The sequence below is a fragment of the Sarcophilus harrisii genome, chromosome 2, assembly GCF_902635505.1.
Source record: "Sarcophilus harrisii chromosome 2, mSarHar1.11, whole genome shotgun sequence".
NCBI lineage: Eukaryota > Metazoa > Chordata > Mammalia > Dasyuromorphia > Dasyuridae > Sarcophilus > Sarcophilus harrisii.
In genome coordinates, this window is record NC_045427.1 from 556,854,836 (window position 1) to 556,871,449 (window position 16,614).

The following is a 16,614-nucleotide window of genomic DNA, read 5'->3' on the forward strand; positions in this document are numbered from 1 at the left end:
GTAAGTAGCTTCAGTGAAAAATTGACCTCATCAGTATAGGTATTCTTGCTTTTTTGCAGATTTCAACCCACCCATGCTTTCCCATTATATGGCTTTTCTTCTTTTCCTTCTATAAATATGTCAAAGTCAATTCATGCAGTTTAATGGATAACATCTATTATTGCAGTGCTCTTAGATTGAAGTTCACTTAATTACATGCCATCTTTTTATCATAATTATTTCTTCTATTTTTATGAATTTTTGCTTCAACAAATTTGTTGTCAGTTGTATATAGCTGATTAGGGGAATGATTCCCACATTAGTCATTTCCTACATGTCAGAATTTAATGATTTGTTTTTGTTATATTTGGTGCTTTCCATGTGTTAACATTCCTAACACTTTTTTCAAAGAAAGTATTTGTGATTTATAAGAATAAGGTTGTGTATTCTACAAGTCTTTTGCTTCTCTTGTATTTTGCTCCCAAACTATACTCTTCAACATTTCTGATCATCCTCCCCTTGGCCCACTTATTCATTGAAGTCACCAAATATTACCATATATGTTGATTTGATTTGGAAGATTTTATGGAATTCTTTGTAGAATTGACCCTCTCCTCCATCTACTTTGGATGTTGGCCCTTAAGTTGCAATTAATATGATTGTGATATTTTTTCCTGTTTATCTTGAGCCTTGTAGCAAAGTCTATCTCATGAAATGATGTTTCCTGTTGCCTCTTATTTCCTTTTTAAAGGAGAATTTGTGAGCTATATTTCCATTTAGCTGCAATTTCCTTTTGTCTTGGTTCTTTTAAGTTAAGATCATCTCAGGATAAATACAATTTAGTTCCTCTGGCAGACATTTTTTGGACAGTAGATAAAAATCACTGTACTGTTAAAATTTATAGATTATATAAAAATAGCAAAATTCCTAGCATCTTCTTGTCCCCTTTTCTGCCTTTTGATCACTGTCACAGCTAGAAGCAGACTGGCACTACCCAAGACTGAGGGCCATTTTGTGTTTGTCATTAATTCATGGGTTTTTGCCATGGCCATGAAGTTCATCACCATGGTGATTTAAATTCTCCATTCTTCTATATGCTATTCTTTGGAAAACAGGCATGGTCTATTGTCAATATTGTGCTTTAAGTCATTCCAGCATGGCAGAACCTGCCAGAGATTGTGGTCCATTGACAACTTAAGAAGACAAGTTCTATACTTTTGTGTTATGAAGTGAGGTATTAGAGTAAGATTTTTTTGTAACAAAATATGAAGCCACTATCACCAGCACTAAATCTCTCTATGTAGCTGTAGTACTGCTTTAAGAAAAGCTCTTGTGGAAGCAAGAAGAAATAAAATGAGCTTGTAATTGAATGTTAAACTATTTACTAGTAATTATAAATATAATGGGATTTTGATAAAGGAAAGAATGAAGGAAGAGTGCTTAGGTGCTGGAATAACTTAAAGAATGGATGATTGGATTTGTGACTAGAGGAGGAAAGTATTATTAAAGATATGAGGAAGATTCTGTGCCCTTTGATCCAATAGTGCCACTATTCAGTCTGGATCCCAAAGAAATCATAAAAGAGGAAAAAGAACCCACATATGCATAAATATTTGTAGCAATTCTTTTATATGGTGGCAAAGTATTGGAAAATGAGTGCATGGCTGAAGAAAAATGTCAAAAAAAAAAAAAAAAAAAACCTGGAAAAATTTACATGAACTGATGCTGACTGAAGCAAGCAGAACCAGGAAAACATTGTACACAACAACAAAATTGTGTGATAATCAACTGTGTAGACTTGATTCTTCTCAGCTATTCAATAATCTAAGGAAATAATCAATTTTGTTTCTAATACAATATTGAATAATAATGGTGATAGTGGGCAACCTTGCTTCACTCCAGATCTTACTGGGAAAGGTTCCAGTTTTTCCCCATTGCATATGATGCTTACTGACGGTTTTAAATATATGCTCCTGACTATTTTAAGGAAAAGTCCATTTATTCCTATACTCTCAAATGTTTTTATTAGGAATGGATGTTGGATTTTATCAAATGCTTTTTCTGCATCTATTGAGATGATCATATGGTTTTTGTTAGTTTGGTTATTGATATAGACGATTATGCTAATAGTTTTCCTAATATTGAACCAGCCCTGCATTCCTGGTATAAATTCTACTTGGTCATAGTGTATTATCCTGGGGATGATTTTCTTTAATCTTTTTGCTAATATTTTATTTAAGATTTTAGCACTGATATTCATTAGTGAGATTGGTCTATAATTTTCTTTCTCTGTTTTCGATCTACCTGGTTTAGGTATCAGTACCATGTCTGTGTCTTAAAAGGAGTTTGGTAGGACTCCTTCAATCCCTATTTTTTCAAATAGTTTATATGGCATAGGAGTTAATTGTTCTTTAAATGTTTGGTAGAATTCACATGTAAATCCATCTGGTCTGGGGATTTTTTCTTAGGGAGTTGGTTAATAGCTTGTTCTATTCCTTTTTCTGAGATGGGACTGTTTACGATATTTACTTCTTCCTCTGTTAATCTGGGCAAGCTATATTTTTGAAGGTATTCTTCCATTTCATTTAAGTTGTCAAATTTATAGGCATAAAGTTGGGCAAAGTAATTCCTAATTATTGCTCTAATTTCCTCTTCGTTAGTGGCGAATTCTCCCTTTTCATTTTTAAGACTAACAATTTGATTTTCCTCGGAAATAATCAATTTTGGATGGGAAATGACATCTACATCCAGAGAGTGAACTATGGAGAATGGATGTAGATTGAAGCATATTATTTTCACCTTTATTTTTCTTCTGGCTTTTTTTCTCATGGTTTTTCCTTTTTGTCCTTTTTTTTTTTTTTCTTTCCCAACAAAACTCATAGAAATATGTTTTTTAAAAAAATCAATATACATGTATAATAATTTTTTTAAAAAGGATTGTGAGAATGGCAAATGAGCATAGATTGTATGCTAGAATTTGACAAATTTTAAATGGTACAATTAAAGTGGTGAGTACAAGTTGAATTGTAGTAGGAAATAGAATTGAGCAGGTTAAGATTATGAAGAAGCATCAAAGCTTGGTAGAAATCTAAACTTAGCCATTACAGATTGGGCAAAGGAATGATGATCAAAGTCTTACTGTAAGAAAATCAATTTATCTTGTGCAATTAGTAGCAAGAATATAACATGGGTACTTGAACTATGGTGGTAGTAGAAATGAAAAGTGAAGGAATGAATCAAATATTCTGAAAAACATATTAAAATATCTGATAGGTTGAATATATGTAATGGAAAGCAAAGAATTAATTGACAACTCCAAAGTTTCTTGCTTAGGAGATTAGAAATATATAGTCAGTATGACTAAAAAATAAAAGCCAAGAAATGGACCTGATGAGTTTGAAGTTAGCATATTCAGCCTCAGTCACTTAACACTTACTAAAACTGTGTGATCCTAGGCAAGTCACTTAACCCAACTTCCTAGCAGAAACAACAGAAAAAGATGGCTGTTTACTTATATTTTTTAATCTTCTGACAATGTAGATTTAAGTATCCTATGCATTTATTTTTCTTAGATTGTTGTTTATTTAAATTTATCAAAGTCTGAAACTGAACTCATCTTCTATATATAAACCTAGTCTTCCTACAGAATTCCTTATTTCTTTTGATAAGACCACGTTTCTCCACATGTACTTATTTGTCAGTTCATCTTCCATGGTATCGCTCAGATCTGTTTCCTTCTTTTTGCTCACACTGCCACCTTCCTAGTTCAGGTCCTCAACACTTTTTACATAGACTATTCTAATAGTTTCTAATTGTTCTGCCCTCTACTCCATCTATCACACAGCTGGCAAAATAACCTTCCTCGTATACAGGCTTGGAGCTCCCTGTTGTGTAGATAGGCCAAGGAGTTAGTAATTTATTGTGTCATTTAGTGTCCTCTACAGCAGGTGTCTGTGTGTATCTATGTTTCTCTCCATTTTATTCTGTGGTGTTCTCTTCTTTTTTATAATATGAAGGTTCTCTCTGGGAGCAGGTTTCTTGGGTAGGTTTTCTGGAGGTAGCCCTAGTATCAGTTCCGAGTAATAATCACCCAAATGCAGTCAGGTGTTAAAAGTTCAGATCTTTTATTGCATCCTCCAAAATAGCCTGGTTAGTTTTTCTTAGAGGCTTATCTTTCTGCTTGGTTCCAAGAGCTCTTAAAGTTGTCCTTTGCCTTTGCTTTCTTCAGCCTCCAGCCAGCACAAAGGTGGAAGATGGAATGAATCTCTCTTGCCTCCGAGGAGGGCTTCTGGCTCTCAATCTCCCAGAGTGCTCCCTCTTTGTCTTGTTTCCTTGCCTGGGGCTTGTAGCTTTCTGGAGAGCCTTTCTGACCAGCCTTGGTCTCAGTGGGGAGGCTAGCCACCACGGTGGGATGAATGAATCTGGTTGAGGGCTTCTCCTGATCTGACTTGACTGGCTCAATGAAGCTCTATTTATGCTCCTTCTTCAAGAGTGGGATTGTGGGATCAGAGTGGGATTATGGGTTTCCTCCCAGAGTGCTCTCTGACCCTAAGAGCTTCTTGCTTAGCTCTCTAAAGGTGTGAACACAAGCATTGTTTCTATCAGTTCTACTTAGTACCTTGTTTCAAGTTCTGGCCCATAACATCTCCTCGGAGGATCAGATCAATCATACTGAACCATGCTAAATTAGATAATTATTGTCTCTGTCAACTCTGATGACTTAACACTTTGTAAGGATTCCAACATTATTCCATTATAAAAGTAACATTTTGGTCTGGCAGACTAAATGTGACCTTTTTTTCTTTTTTTTTCCCCCCCTGGACTAGAAAGCACTAATTATTTTATATTTAATCTTTTCTAGGTATATTACCTGACTTATGTGCTTCTGCACTTAGTCAATGAAGTCAGTGCCTATTCTTTCCCTTTTCAACGAAGGGTAAGGAATCTTTATTTGTAATGTAGTTTTTATAAGGATAATTGTATTCATTTTGCATGTAGAAAAACTTACCAAAAGTTAACTTGATTTGACTTGGCTTTGGAGCATGTTTTTAACCTGGAGTAAATAAAATTAAAAACAAAACAAAAACAAAACAATTTTGATATAATTGCTTTCTCTTATAATCTTACATTTTTTAATTTTATGCATTTAAAAACATTTTAAGTTTGAATATGTGTAATCTATAGCAAATTGCTTGCTGTCTTTTGGAGGGAAAAGATGAAAGAAGGAGAGAAAATTTGAAACTCAAATTTCTTTAAATGTTTGTTTAAAAGTAGTTTTACATATAATTGGGAGGGGAATAAAATTTCATTTTTAAAAATAAATAGACGGGGGAAATGTGTAATTTGTTCAGAGTTTAAAAAAAAAAACTAAACCGAAAATGATCAAATTTTTTTCCCTCAAATACGTGCAAAAACAGTTTTTAACATTCACTTTTACAAAACCTCATGTTCTAAATTCTTCTCTCTCCTTCTCCTCCACCCCCCATTTCAAGAAATCCAAGATAGGTTAAACATGCAGTTCTTCTAAATATTTCCAAATTCTTCATGTTGCACAAGAAAAACCAGATGAAAAGAGTAGGAAAAAAAACCTGATACGGTTTTAAAAAAAATTTTCTTTTTTTTTTTGAGAAGGGATCTTAACATGACTTCCAAAAGATTCCATGACTTAAAAAAGGTTTTAGAGCCCCAGTTTTAGAATTGGGCACAAAACAGCAACTGGTCAAGTAATCTTATGAGAAAATCCGTTCTATAACAGTTACTTTCTCGTAATTAGTATCTTGTTGTTAGTACATGCTAATATTCCTTAACACTAAAATTTAACTCAGTATTTTCCTGTCAAGGAAATAGGGTGTTCATAAATTTTGACTAAAGTCTGAGTCTAGTTGAAATACTTTACCCTTTTATAAATGCTATTGATGTTCACAAAAATAAATGTGTCCATAGTAGCTTGGTAAACTTCAATCTCTTTACTTTTCTGACTTAGGCATGATGAACATTATAATTTAATCATTAGTCTTTAATAAGTTTGCATGCACTATTAAATTCTTTTTTAAAAAATTCAACTTAGAAGCTAAAGTTAATTTCCCAAGGAATTCAGTATGATAGGTCTTTTATCAATAAAAGCTTGTTTTGTTTCTGGAGGAAAACAGGTTGTCTATTGAAGCTTGAATATTCCTTAGAGAATGGGCTAAAATACTTCTCATATTTCTAAGGAATTCAGCACCCACCCTGAGCTCTAGATCTACTTTTCATTAATACCCCCATGGATAAGAGCTATTTAGAATTATTACTTTTATTTTTTGGCCATTTTTCTATTTTAACTAGCAAGAAACCATAATAGCCCTATTGTCTTGGAAGTCACTGCTTTCACTGATAGAACAGAGTTTGGATATGATTGTTTTGGCTGATTAACATTAGAAATTGAAAACTAAGGGATGATAGATTTGGAAATGATTATCAGTTGGTTTGGCTGACTCTGAACTTTGCATTTTTGGATAGTTTATAATGCTTCATAGTTAACTTGTTTTAAATCCCTTTTCTTCGTTTCATGTAGAAATATTTGCTGAAACTCTGTGGTTCTCTGGAGAAGCATATAAAGTGTTATATCAAAGAAGACGCAAGGTTTTTTCATAGGACAAAGGTAAATGTAAATGTTCTTTCTTACTAAATGATAAAGGACACTTTACTTTAAAAATATGTGTTTATGTTCATTAAAAACTTAAGGCATATTCTTGAATCTCAAATCCATGTTTAGTGGCAACTTGAACTTAATATTTTGTTGTTTTTGTATTTTGGATAGTCTGAAATAATGTGATAATGTGTATTATATGTATAACTTTCCCATCCTAAATTAAAATTAAAATGATTTACTTGAATCTAGTACAGTTTTATTTTATTACTTGAAATAGCTTAGTAACAGATGTGAATTTTTGTATTAAGTTACAGATTTTCAAATATCTGTTGGAAATAGTTCTTAGTACTAGAATAGAAAGCCCTGGTTTCAGAAATACATTCTTTTGAACACTTACTAGAGTTACTGGTCCGTAGAACCTTGTGATTGTTGTTGACAGACAGATTCAAAGAGGACCACCCAGCGGCTTTTTTGAAGTGGAGAGTCTGAGTCCAAGTTGGTGCCAGAAGCCTCTCTTTTATTTACTCAGGGTGGAGAGTGACAGAAGTGGTCTAGGGAATTGCTTCAGAGGATAGTCTTGTTGAAATGGAAGTTTCATGCTTTCTCTTAAGTAAGTTAAAGGAAAGTAGCAACTTATTTAAGTGAAATTGAATCTACTGAATTCCAGATGCCAAAAAAAGTCCCATTCCTGAACTGAAAGACAACTACAAAAAGTAGACTTACATTAACCTTGTATAAGTAGTTTAAAACTTTTCCTAGAAGTCAGTTGCTGATTAACAATATTTGTATGAGGATTTAAAAGAATGTATCATTTTCACTCTGGTACAGTGATCTGCACAGAGACTGATCAAACATGTACATTTTCAATATGGAGAGGAAAAAAAACAGTATTTAGATTGCTTTTAGTACTAGAAAGAACCTGAACCTTTTTAAGCTGGAGCTGGGGCAGCCTGGAAGATCATCCAAATTGGGCTTATAAGCAAGGGTATATATTAAAATGAGTTTTTTGTTTTTATTTTAAAGGTAGTAGATTTAGTTGCCATCATCCAGGGAAAATGGCAAGACATGATCCATAATTCTCAGCCTATTCAGGTAACGTTTCAACATGTGATTCCTTTTTTCTTAATGCTGAATACTTTGTGTGCTTTGAATATAAATGTATGTAATATGTTGCTTATATTATGCTTTGTTATAGCTTATTACTTAAATGATGATTTGCTGTACCAGGGTTTTTTGCTTTTTGGTGGGGGGGGGGAGGGAATAGTACATAAGGGAATACTTTAAAATTACGTTGCTGAAAATACATATAATGGGTATTAAAAAGCAGGTGCATTTAAATTGCATTTCACTGAAAGGATTTTTTTTTTTTTTTTTTTTTTTTTTAAATAAAGATCATACTTAAGCATTTTGTTGTAAGTTCTGTTTAAGGAAGCCTTGCCATAATTGCTTAATGTCTAATTGTCTGATGAGATTATCTGGGTACACCTAAATTATATTGAAATTGTAAGAACACTAAAGGGAATCTTCAGAGATAAAGACAAAGGAAAAGTGAGCTCATACTATCTGATATGTAGATGCTTTTAATATTGCTGCTGTTATTAATTAGATGACCTAACAAGGCATGCATTTCCTTGTAGAGAAAAGCCTTTGTATATCTAACCAGTATTCTCATAAGAAAAGTGGCAAAATGTTTTACTGCTTTTTCACTTTCTAAGTTTTTTTCTTTTGACATGGCAAGTGGGGTCAAGTGACAGTGTCAGAGAGATATTTAGTTTGAAGTGTCTAAGGCTAGTTTGAACTCATGTCTTCCTGACTCCAGGACCAGTACTCTATTCACTGTGCAATCTAGTTGCCAACTTTTTAACTTCTAATAGTTTTTTTTTTTCTTTCTTTTAAGATCAACAGTACATATACTAAAATAGCATTAATACAGATAAGAATTTATTTCCAAAGATTCATGTTAATCCACTTAGCATTTTCTTAATGTACTTAATGTGCTTCTTTGTATATTATGGTGCCAAGTAAAACAAAGTGTTCATAGCATGTACCTCCATTATTAGACTTACCACAACTTGAGTATGGACACCAATTACTCTAAAGTTGTAAGGAGGCAGTATAAAACCACACTTAATGCATTCATCTTTATCTTCAAAGCACTTAATTTGCTTAATCTGACAAAGCTTTCCTTCTCTCAACTTCCCATTTCTTTTTAGGGAAAACTGCATGACTTCTGGGTACCAGATTCATAATTGAAATAGCTAAAATGTTGTCCCAAGAGAAATTGAACAGGACAAGAACTTTTCCTGAAAATGTGGAAAATGTAGATTATAGACTTATATAGAAACATTTGCATGGGGAGACAGACAAGTAATATGCCATTTGTATCTGGACTCTACAAGAGAATGTAAATTATGAACCTTAAATGGGGATTGTCTGGTCCCTTTACAGGAGATACTAAAACTAGGAATTGGTTCCCACATATCTGATATTATAGTGTGTTATGTATGAATGTACTTTAAAATTTTTTTTTCATCAAATCACTGATTTGTTATGTGTTGTCAAGTTTCCTGTATTGAAGTGTTGAAAATATGGACAGATTTGCCAAGGTCATGTATGTTGCTGTCCCTTTGTACACCCCTAGATTGTAATCATTTATAGGTTATGTGGGCTTGAGAACAATTCATTCCACTTGAAAATCACAAACTTCTCTTTATGTTTAAAACACTTGTTTGCTAGCCTTTGGTTAACGTTTCTATTAATGTTCTGGTGAGCCAAAAGGCCTTTGATAGTAATGAACTATTGACACTCTTAGTTTAACTAAAAGGCTTTTTTTTTTTTAATCAGTGTCTATTTTTGTGTATTTCTTAAAATTGAATGCCCCCTAAATGTTTGCACTATATTCTAAGTGACTCTAGTGAAACAGAATAATTCAAACAAAAAATTTACGGAGACAACATTTTTTTTTTCTTTGCAAAGTTTCTTTTTTTTTTTTTTTTTTTTTTTTTTTTTTAAACATTTGGTCACCACAAATGAATGCATGGGGGGAAAAAACATTTTCTGTGAGAATTACCATTGAAAAATTGGGTGGTTTAATTGACTCGGGTATTGGGGCAATTCACATTTCTGTGCCCTGGTCTAAATTCAACCTTCTTTGTAGAACAAAATGCTGCTTCTTCATTCAGGAGTCAAACCAATATGTTGTCTTCAGTCCCCCTCATTTTACGCATGCACACACACTCTCTCTCACTATCCCTTCCCATCCCTCCCTCCCTCTTTGTCTCTCCCTCTTTCTCCCTCCTGCCCCTCCCCCTTCTCTCTCACTCCCTATTAAAGTCCACTGGCAAGTATCCTTTTTTTTAAATCTCTCTTCCTACCTCGTCAAGGTTTTATTATAAAATGCCTGTTTTTAGGGGGGAAATGAAAAGATTTATTTAGAAAAGGGTAAAGGCTCATTGCTGCAGGATATATGTCTAAATATAGATATCATTCTCTTTTGATATTTTATTTGCAATTTTATGTGTTCATATTTTTCTCACTGACCATTGTATAAAGTGTACAAATTGCTAGGTATGAAATATATTTGATTTTGTGTAATTAGAGCATGTAAATAGTTTCTTATCATGTGCTTTAAAGGGACTGGATTGGATTGGTTAAGGAGGGAAAGATGGATTATTTAGATGTATGTATATATTTTAATAGCACTTTTTTTTTACTGCAGATTAAAGTACACAAACTGCTAGAACTATGACTTTTTAACCACTTTGGTAAACTTTTATTTAAAAATTTTCATAAAAATAAAATTTTTTTTGCTTCAACATCTGTCATGGAAGAATTGATGCATAGGTTATTAAAAAAAAAGAAAAAAACAGGAAAATGATTGAAGGTCATATTTCTAAAATGGGCAGCTTGACTTCATTCTATAGGTCATAATAATAGTATATTAGTATGTACATAGGAGTCTTACTACTGAAAGTTTTGGATCCTGTTTTAATACAAATGGTCCTTTACTGATTCTTTGCAAAATCCATCTTAACACACACAGGCAAAAATTGACAGTCTGAAGAATGCATAAGGTAGGGTAATACAAAAAACCAATTCAGAAGTCCATCAGCTCCTGCCCCTGATGTTTGGTGGCCAGAGGTCCCAAAATAATGCTATGATTTTGCAAAGAATTAGAATTTGCTGAAGTGCAGGAATATAACAGTAATACTGGAATCTTAGGCTCCGAGTTTTGTTTCTAAGGCAAATCCTCCCAAAGAAATACTAATTGTAAAACCAGCAGCTTTTTTAATCTTTGTAAACAAAATTTGCCCCAGTTAATGTTGTTTAGCAAGATTAACCATGCCAGGAACTGTACTGTCTATTTAATTTCCTAAGTAAGCTGAAGTTACTGTCCATATTGAAAAGAGAAAATAAAGATATTTATTTTTTAAAAAAATTGTTTTTGCTTATATGTAACTGACTTTCTAACTGATTTTTTGTTGTTGTACTTAATAGAAAATATAACTTCCTCTTGCTGAGATCATATTAATGAATATATCTTTGTGGAAAAACTCATTTAGCATCATTGGCATTTGTATATTGGCTCCTGATGGCTGAGGAGAAGCTGTCAGAAAACACAAGGTGAGAGGTTGGGATGTATTAGGAAGTTTTTACTTGTTGTTACCATTTCAGTAACAGGAAAGATGTTTTAAGTTTGATTTGCAGGTCAACCCCCAGAGGTCAGGTAGAAAATGGTAACTGAATTGATATTAATTATTGATAAGAGCCCAAAGGTCAGTGGCTAGCACAATGCTTGCACATCTTTACTGCTTCTGATGGATGTTCAAATTGAATTGAAGCTTACGTCATTATAAATAATATAAATGTAGTTGATGGAGAGAACAGTCGTGACCCTTGAGGAGCTCATAGTATGAGGAGGAAAAGGAGACAACAAGCAAATAGTTCTGTGAACAAATGAGAAACAGGATTAATAGTACATACATAAATTAATAATTAAGAGGTATTTAAAAAGGCTTTCCTTAGAAGATAGGATTTTCATTGGGATTTGAAATTATTCATGGAATTAAAGGAAAGAAGCTGATTTTCTTTTTTTAAAGTACAAAAATCCTTAATGACAAGAAAATAACCATTTACATGTGGCTATGCCAGTGAATCAGGAATGTTTGGGGAGTCCTCTTAGGTTTCTGGTTTTATATCTCTAAATGTGGAGTCATCTCAGATGGCAAATTAGATATAGCTAGTAAGTAGAGTTGTTTTTATTTATCATCAGTTTTCTTTCTCATTGTGCTCTGCCTCTTTAACTTTATTTGGTCAATAGTTAAGCTGTCCAGAAGGGCATCCAGAAAGAATAAAACTTTTTTAGTAAGAAGTTTTTGCATTGCACAGTGTTTAAAATACTTCGAGTATGTTACTTGATATTAAAAGCTTCATTTGTTTCAGTTTGAGCTTCTAATGTTTAATGGTAATGCTTCTGTACCTCCTAAACTTGTGTGTGTGTGTGTGTGTGTGTGTGTGTGTGCGCGCGCGCGTTAGCATGTGCTCGTGCGCATCTGTTTGTAATTTTATGCATTCATCCTATTATCATACATTGCCCCCCAACTTTTGCTTTAAGTTATTCAGTTCTTGACCATGTTATGCCATGTGTTGGAATAATGTTTTTTCCAGATCTCGGGAAGATGAATTGCAAATACAATTTAAAATATTATTTTGGTAGCATTTGCATTTTTGTCTTTTTCCATATACTGTAATCTAGTTTCTAGTAATTCCCAAGGGAAAATGTCCTCAGACATTGTCACTTTTTTTTTTTTTTATCCTGTCTTTATCCAACCACTGTGCTTGATTATCTCCCCTAGGCCACTGTGTGACCAAGATTATCAGGAAAAGAGATATTTTGGGGTGTAGAAGACATTGGCATTAGAATTCCAGTAGCCTTTTACTACATTAGTATTAGCTGTTTAACAAGAAGTTGACAGGAAAACTATCAGCATCCTCTCATTGAGAGAAGTTTCTTCACAAAGTTCCAGATGTGATTACCAGAAACCTCAGTGTGCTATTAAAGTAGATTGTTGTGTCCAAGTATAAGGTTTTTTTTTTCCTTCTGATTGTGTAATAAAATTTAATGGTAGGAGTTAATAGTTAGGAGCTGGGGAGATCAGCCCTGAAAAATACTCTTCACACCTTTCACAGCTCTGACAGTGGGTGTGTCTGAATTTGAAGATATCTACTACATGTTAATCAAAACACACTTCCCAAAGACAAGTTAGAGGGATGGCTTAAAAGGAGGATACCATGGAACTGCAGGTTTGTTGTTATATGAACTTTACTGGTTCCAAATCTCACATATCATTTCTACTAAAACTGTAATGTGTTTCAATACTGTAGCAATCAGGAATTTAGGGGCAGGCTACCCAGATAAATCTTCAGTTAAGAGAAATTATATATTATCTGATTAGAAGGAGAGCAAGAAATGGCTATTGACAGTGAGCCCCATGAAAATGGGCCTGAACTCAGATTAAAAAGCAGAGACAAACTTGAAATTGAATTTGAATAGACTAATTAGACCTAGAAACTCATAAGCAAAACTTGCAGAATGACAAGTCTGAGAATATTGTAATCAAGATTGTCTCCACAAGGAGGCACTTAAACTCAACAGTAGCAAAAGATGTTAAAATCTTGTGGTTTCTTGTTGACAGCTCAAAAGTAAAAGTGCTTGGGAAACATTAAAGGAAAATACATCTAGAAATGAGAAGTTGTCTCACAAACCCTTGGCATCCCTTTTTCCACCCTAGAGTATCACTAGGAGAGTTTCAGGAGAAGTTCACATTCTCACCCTGGGAGAATAGGGGAAATGGGATCAGAGCAAAGTGATTAATAACGTACAAAGAAGAGTTAGGACTAAGGAGAAGGCAGCTTCTTAACTTTCAAAGTGCTCTTGAAGAAGACAGAACCTAAATGAAGTGGAAAATGGCTTAAAAGTGAGAAAATGGCTTAAAAGTGAGAAAGCACAAGTTATTTAACACAGCCTCACTTTCAAAATGTTTGATTGCTTACATAGTATTTTCAAAGCCTTTTCATGTGATCCAAGTAACTCCTGAGTTGGTGTAGTGGAAGAAGAACACCTGATTTAAATTCTGGCTCAGATAATTTATCGTATAATTTGACGTTTTACTTAATTTCCCTGAAATTTTCTGTTTGTAAAATGGGAACAGTATAAGTACTGTCACTTCCCACCTTCCAGGCTTAATGTGAGAAAAGCACTTGGACTATTTGTACAGTACTGTAGAAATGTCAGGTATTTTCCCCATTTTATAGAGGAGGGAAGAAATCCAAAGGCATTAACTGATTCATTTGCACAATTAAGACTAGAGCTCAGTCTTTCTGAGTTATGACTACAGAGTGTTTCCCATCTCAAGAGATAGAGACAATATATTAAAAGGATTTGGTAGAGAAATAATCTAAGGAAAGTGTAGCAATCAAGGGAAGCTTTTTGGAGGAAGTTGTTTTTAATAACTATTTCCTATCTAGTGATCAAGCTTGGTTTTGTAATCAAATACAGTAATAGGTCTTAATCTACCTTAGTAGCAAACCCAATATAACTAGAGAAATATTCATTAGTGAATAAAGCAGATTTCCCTAAATTATAAAAAGAAAAGGAAAAAGGCTGAAGTAACCTCCCCCTACTTCCTATCCAAAATATATTTTCATTTCCTGTTTACCATGGCCCTCCATTTAATCATGCCCAATCCAGCCCGTTTTCATTTCTATTTTGCTTCTGCTCATCCTGGAGTGTCCGTCTCTTTCTTTTTTAGGAATCTACAGGTTTTGCTAAGGATTAGATATCTGTGCTTGTGGTTTATCCAGAGAAGTAGCATTTCCTTTATGTGTCTAGGAACAGACTTGTCATCATCTTCAGCTCTGCCTTCCCCACCTCAAAACAATACAATGCTGAGATATATTGGGTAATTACACATTTTTATTACCGAGGAGGATTGTGGGGTGATATATTTGGAAATGTTTTTTTAAAGGCATAATTTATTAAATGGGAGAATTTTTTAGTAAGTCTTCCAGGGGAATGGGAAGTGTTCAAGTCCTTTTTCTTACCAAAGGTTGGTAGGCTTAGATCTACAGATGAACTCATGAATCTGGAAAAGAGAAAACATCAGGAATGTGATCTTAAAAGTATTCGAAGGGCTATCATTCAAGAGGAGTAAACTTTATTCTGTTCCTTGCCCCAGGAAATTGAACTCACATGAGAAAAATTGCAAGAGAGGCAGATTTAGCCCGGAAGAATTACTTAGCAATCAGAGCCAACCAAAAAGCGGACTGCCTTGGTGTCTATTGCCCCTTCATTAGACCTTCAAAGGTTGGATGTGTCATAGCAGCTTTTTTTGGAGGACACATTGTCCAGGGAGGAGATATTTCTGGTTTTGTGAAAATTAGGATAGTTAGTGCACAAAGTAACAAGGACGGGGAAGAGGGTGGAGTCTAGAGGTTCAGTAACTAATGAAAACAGTTTAAAAAGTAGAAGAGAGGAAATTATGGTATTTCTAATTCAACCCCCTCGTTCATTCACTGATGCAGAAATTGGGTGATTTGCTTAAGATTTCCCTAGTGGAAAGATCCAGAAACAGGATGCCAAACCCAAGTCCTCAGATTGCAAAACCCTGTATTCTCTCCACAAGGATTAGTCAGTAGTTACACTGCATCTAAGCCAAATTGAGTAGCTGTTGTTCATTCTCCTAGAGGACCATGACATCAGGGAGGTGATATGACATGTAAGTGAACTGCATTTAAGTGAGAGAGAACTGTGCAAGAGTTGCTTGTGGGCCAGATACAAATCTGAACATCTATAAGATGATCAGGAGATGGCCCTGGATGCAATGGGAGACCTTGGCCTTTTTAAGCTGTGGTCTTCAATAGGTTTCAGTTTGAGGCAACCATCTCAGAAGGCAAGATAAGAAATGAGGCAAAGAATGGCCTTTTACCTAATTTGAAAAGAAAGTGAATTTGATAGGAGAAGATTTTGGGGTTTCTGGCCCACCAAGAAACAATTTGGTATTTACATTCATTCCGAGCCATTTGGGAACCAAGCATTAAGTGGGACTTGGCCGGGAATCTTTTCTTGGCCAATCAGTGAACCAGAGTGATTTGGGTTTAAAGTGGGGTCCTTATTGTGAATACATCCAACCATTCTGGAGAGCAATTTAGAACTATGCTCAAAAAGTTATCAAATTGTGCATACCCTTTGATCCAGCAGTGTTACTATTGGGCTTATATCCCAAAGAGATCTTAAAGAAGGGAAAGGAACCTGTATGTGGACGAATGTTTGTGGCAGCCCTTTTTGTAGTGGCCAGAAACTGGAAACTTGAGTAGATGCCCATCAATTGGAGAATGGCTGAATAAATTGTGGTATATGAATGTTATGGAATATTATTGTTTGTTAAGAAATGACCAACAGGATGATTTCAGAAAGGTCTGGAGAGACTTACACGAATTGATGCTGAGTGAAATGAGCAGGACCAGGAGATCATTGTACACAGCAACAACAATACTGTATGATGATCAATTCTGACGGACCTTGCCATCTTCAGCAATGAGATGAACTAAATTAGTTCCAATGGAGCAGTAATGAACTGAACCAGCTACGCCCAGCGAAAGAACTCTGGGTGATGACTAAAAACCATTACATTGAATTCCAATCCCTATATTTTTGCCTGCCTGCATTTTGGATTTCCTTCACAGGCTAAATTGTACAATATTTCAGTCTGATTCTTTTTGTACAGCAAAATAAGAGTTTGGTAATGTATACTTATTGTGTATCTAATTTATACTTTAATATATTTAACATCTACTGGTCATCCTGCCATCTGGGAAGGGGGTGGGGGGAAGGAGGGGAAAAATTGGAACAAAAGGTTTGGCAATTGTCAATGCTGTAAAATTACCCATGCATATAACTTGTAAATAAAAAAACTATTTAAAAAAAAGTCCTATGTAAATATTAG

General features: G+C 34.3%; 1 protein-coding gene across 2 annotated transcripts in view; it reads left to right on the plus strand.

Moving 5' to 3' along the window:
- The window catches only part of SLF2 (SMC5-SMC6 complex localization factor 2), a 54,568-nt gene extending 38,746 nt beyond the window's left edge, over positions 1-15,822 (plus strand). Inside the window, exons 17-20 of one of the 2 annotated variants that reach the window (XM_031955710.1) lie at positions 4,841-4,915; positions 6,533-6,619; positions 7,634-7,702; positions 11,108-15,822. In XM_031955710.1, the coding sequence (XP_031811570.1) occupies positions 4,841-4,915; positions 6,533-6,619; positions 7,634-7,702; positions 11,108-11,116 (240 nt within the window). In that variant the 3' untranslated portion in view covers positions 11,117-15,822. The other variant, XM_031955709.1, reaches the window with a different exon arrangement.
- The last annotated feature ends 792 nt before the right edge of the window (positions 15,823-16,614 follow it).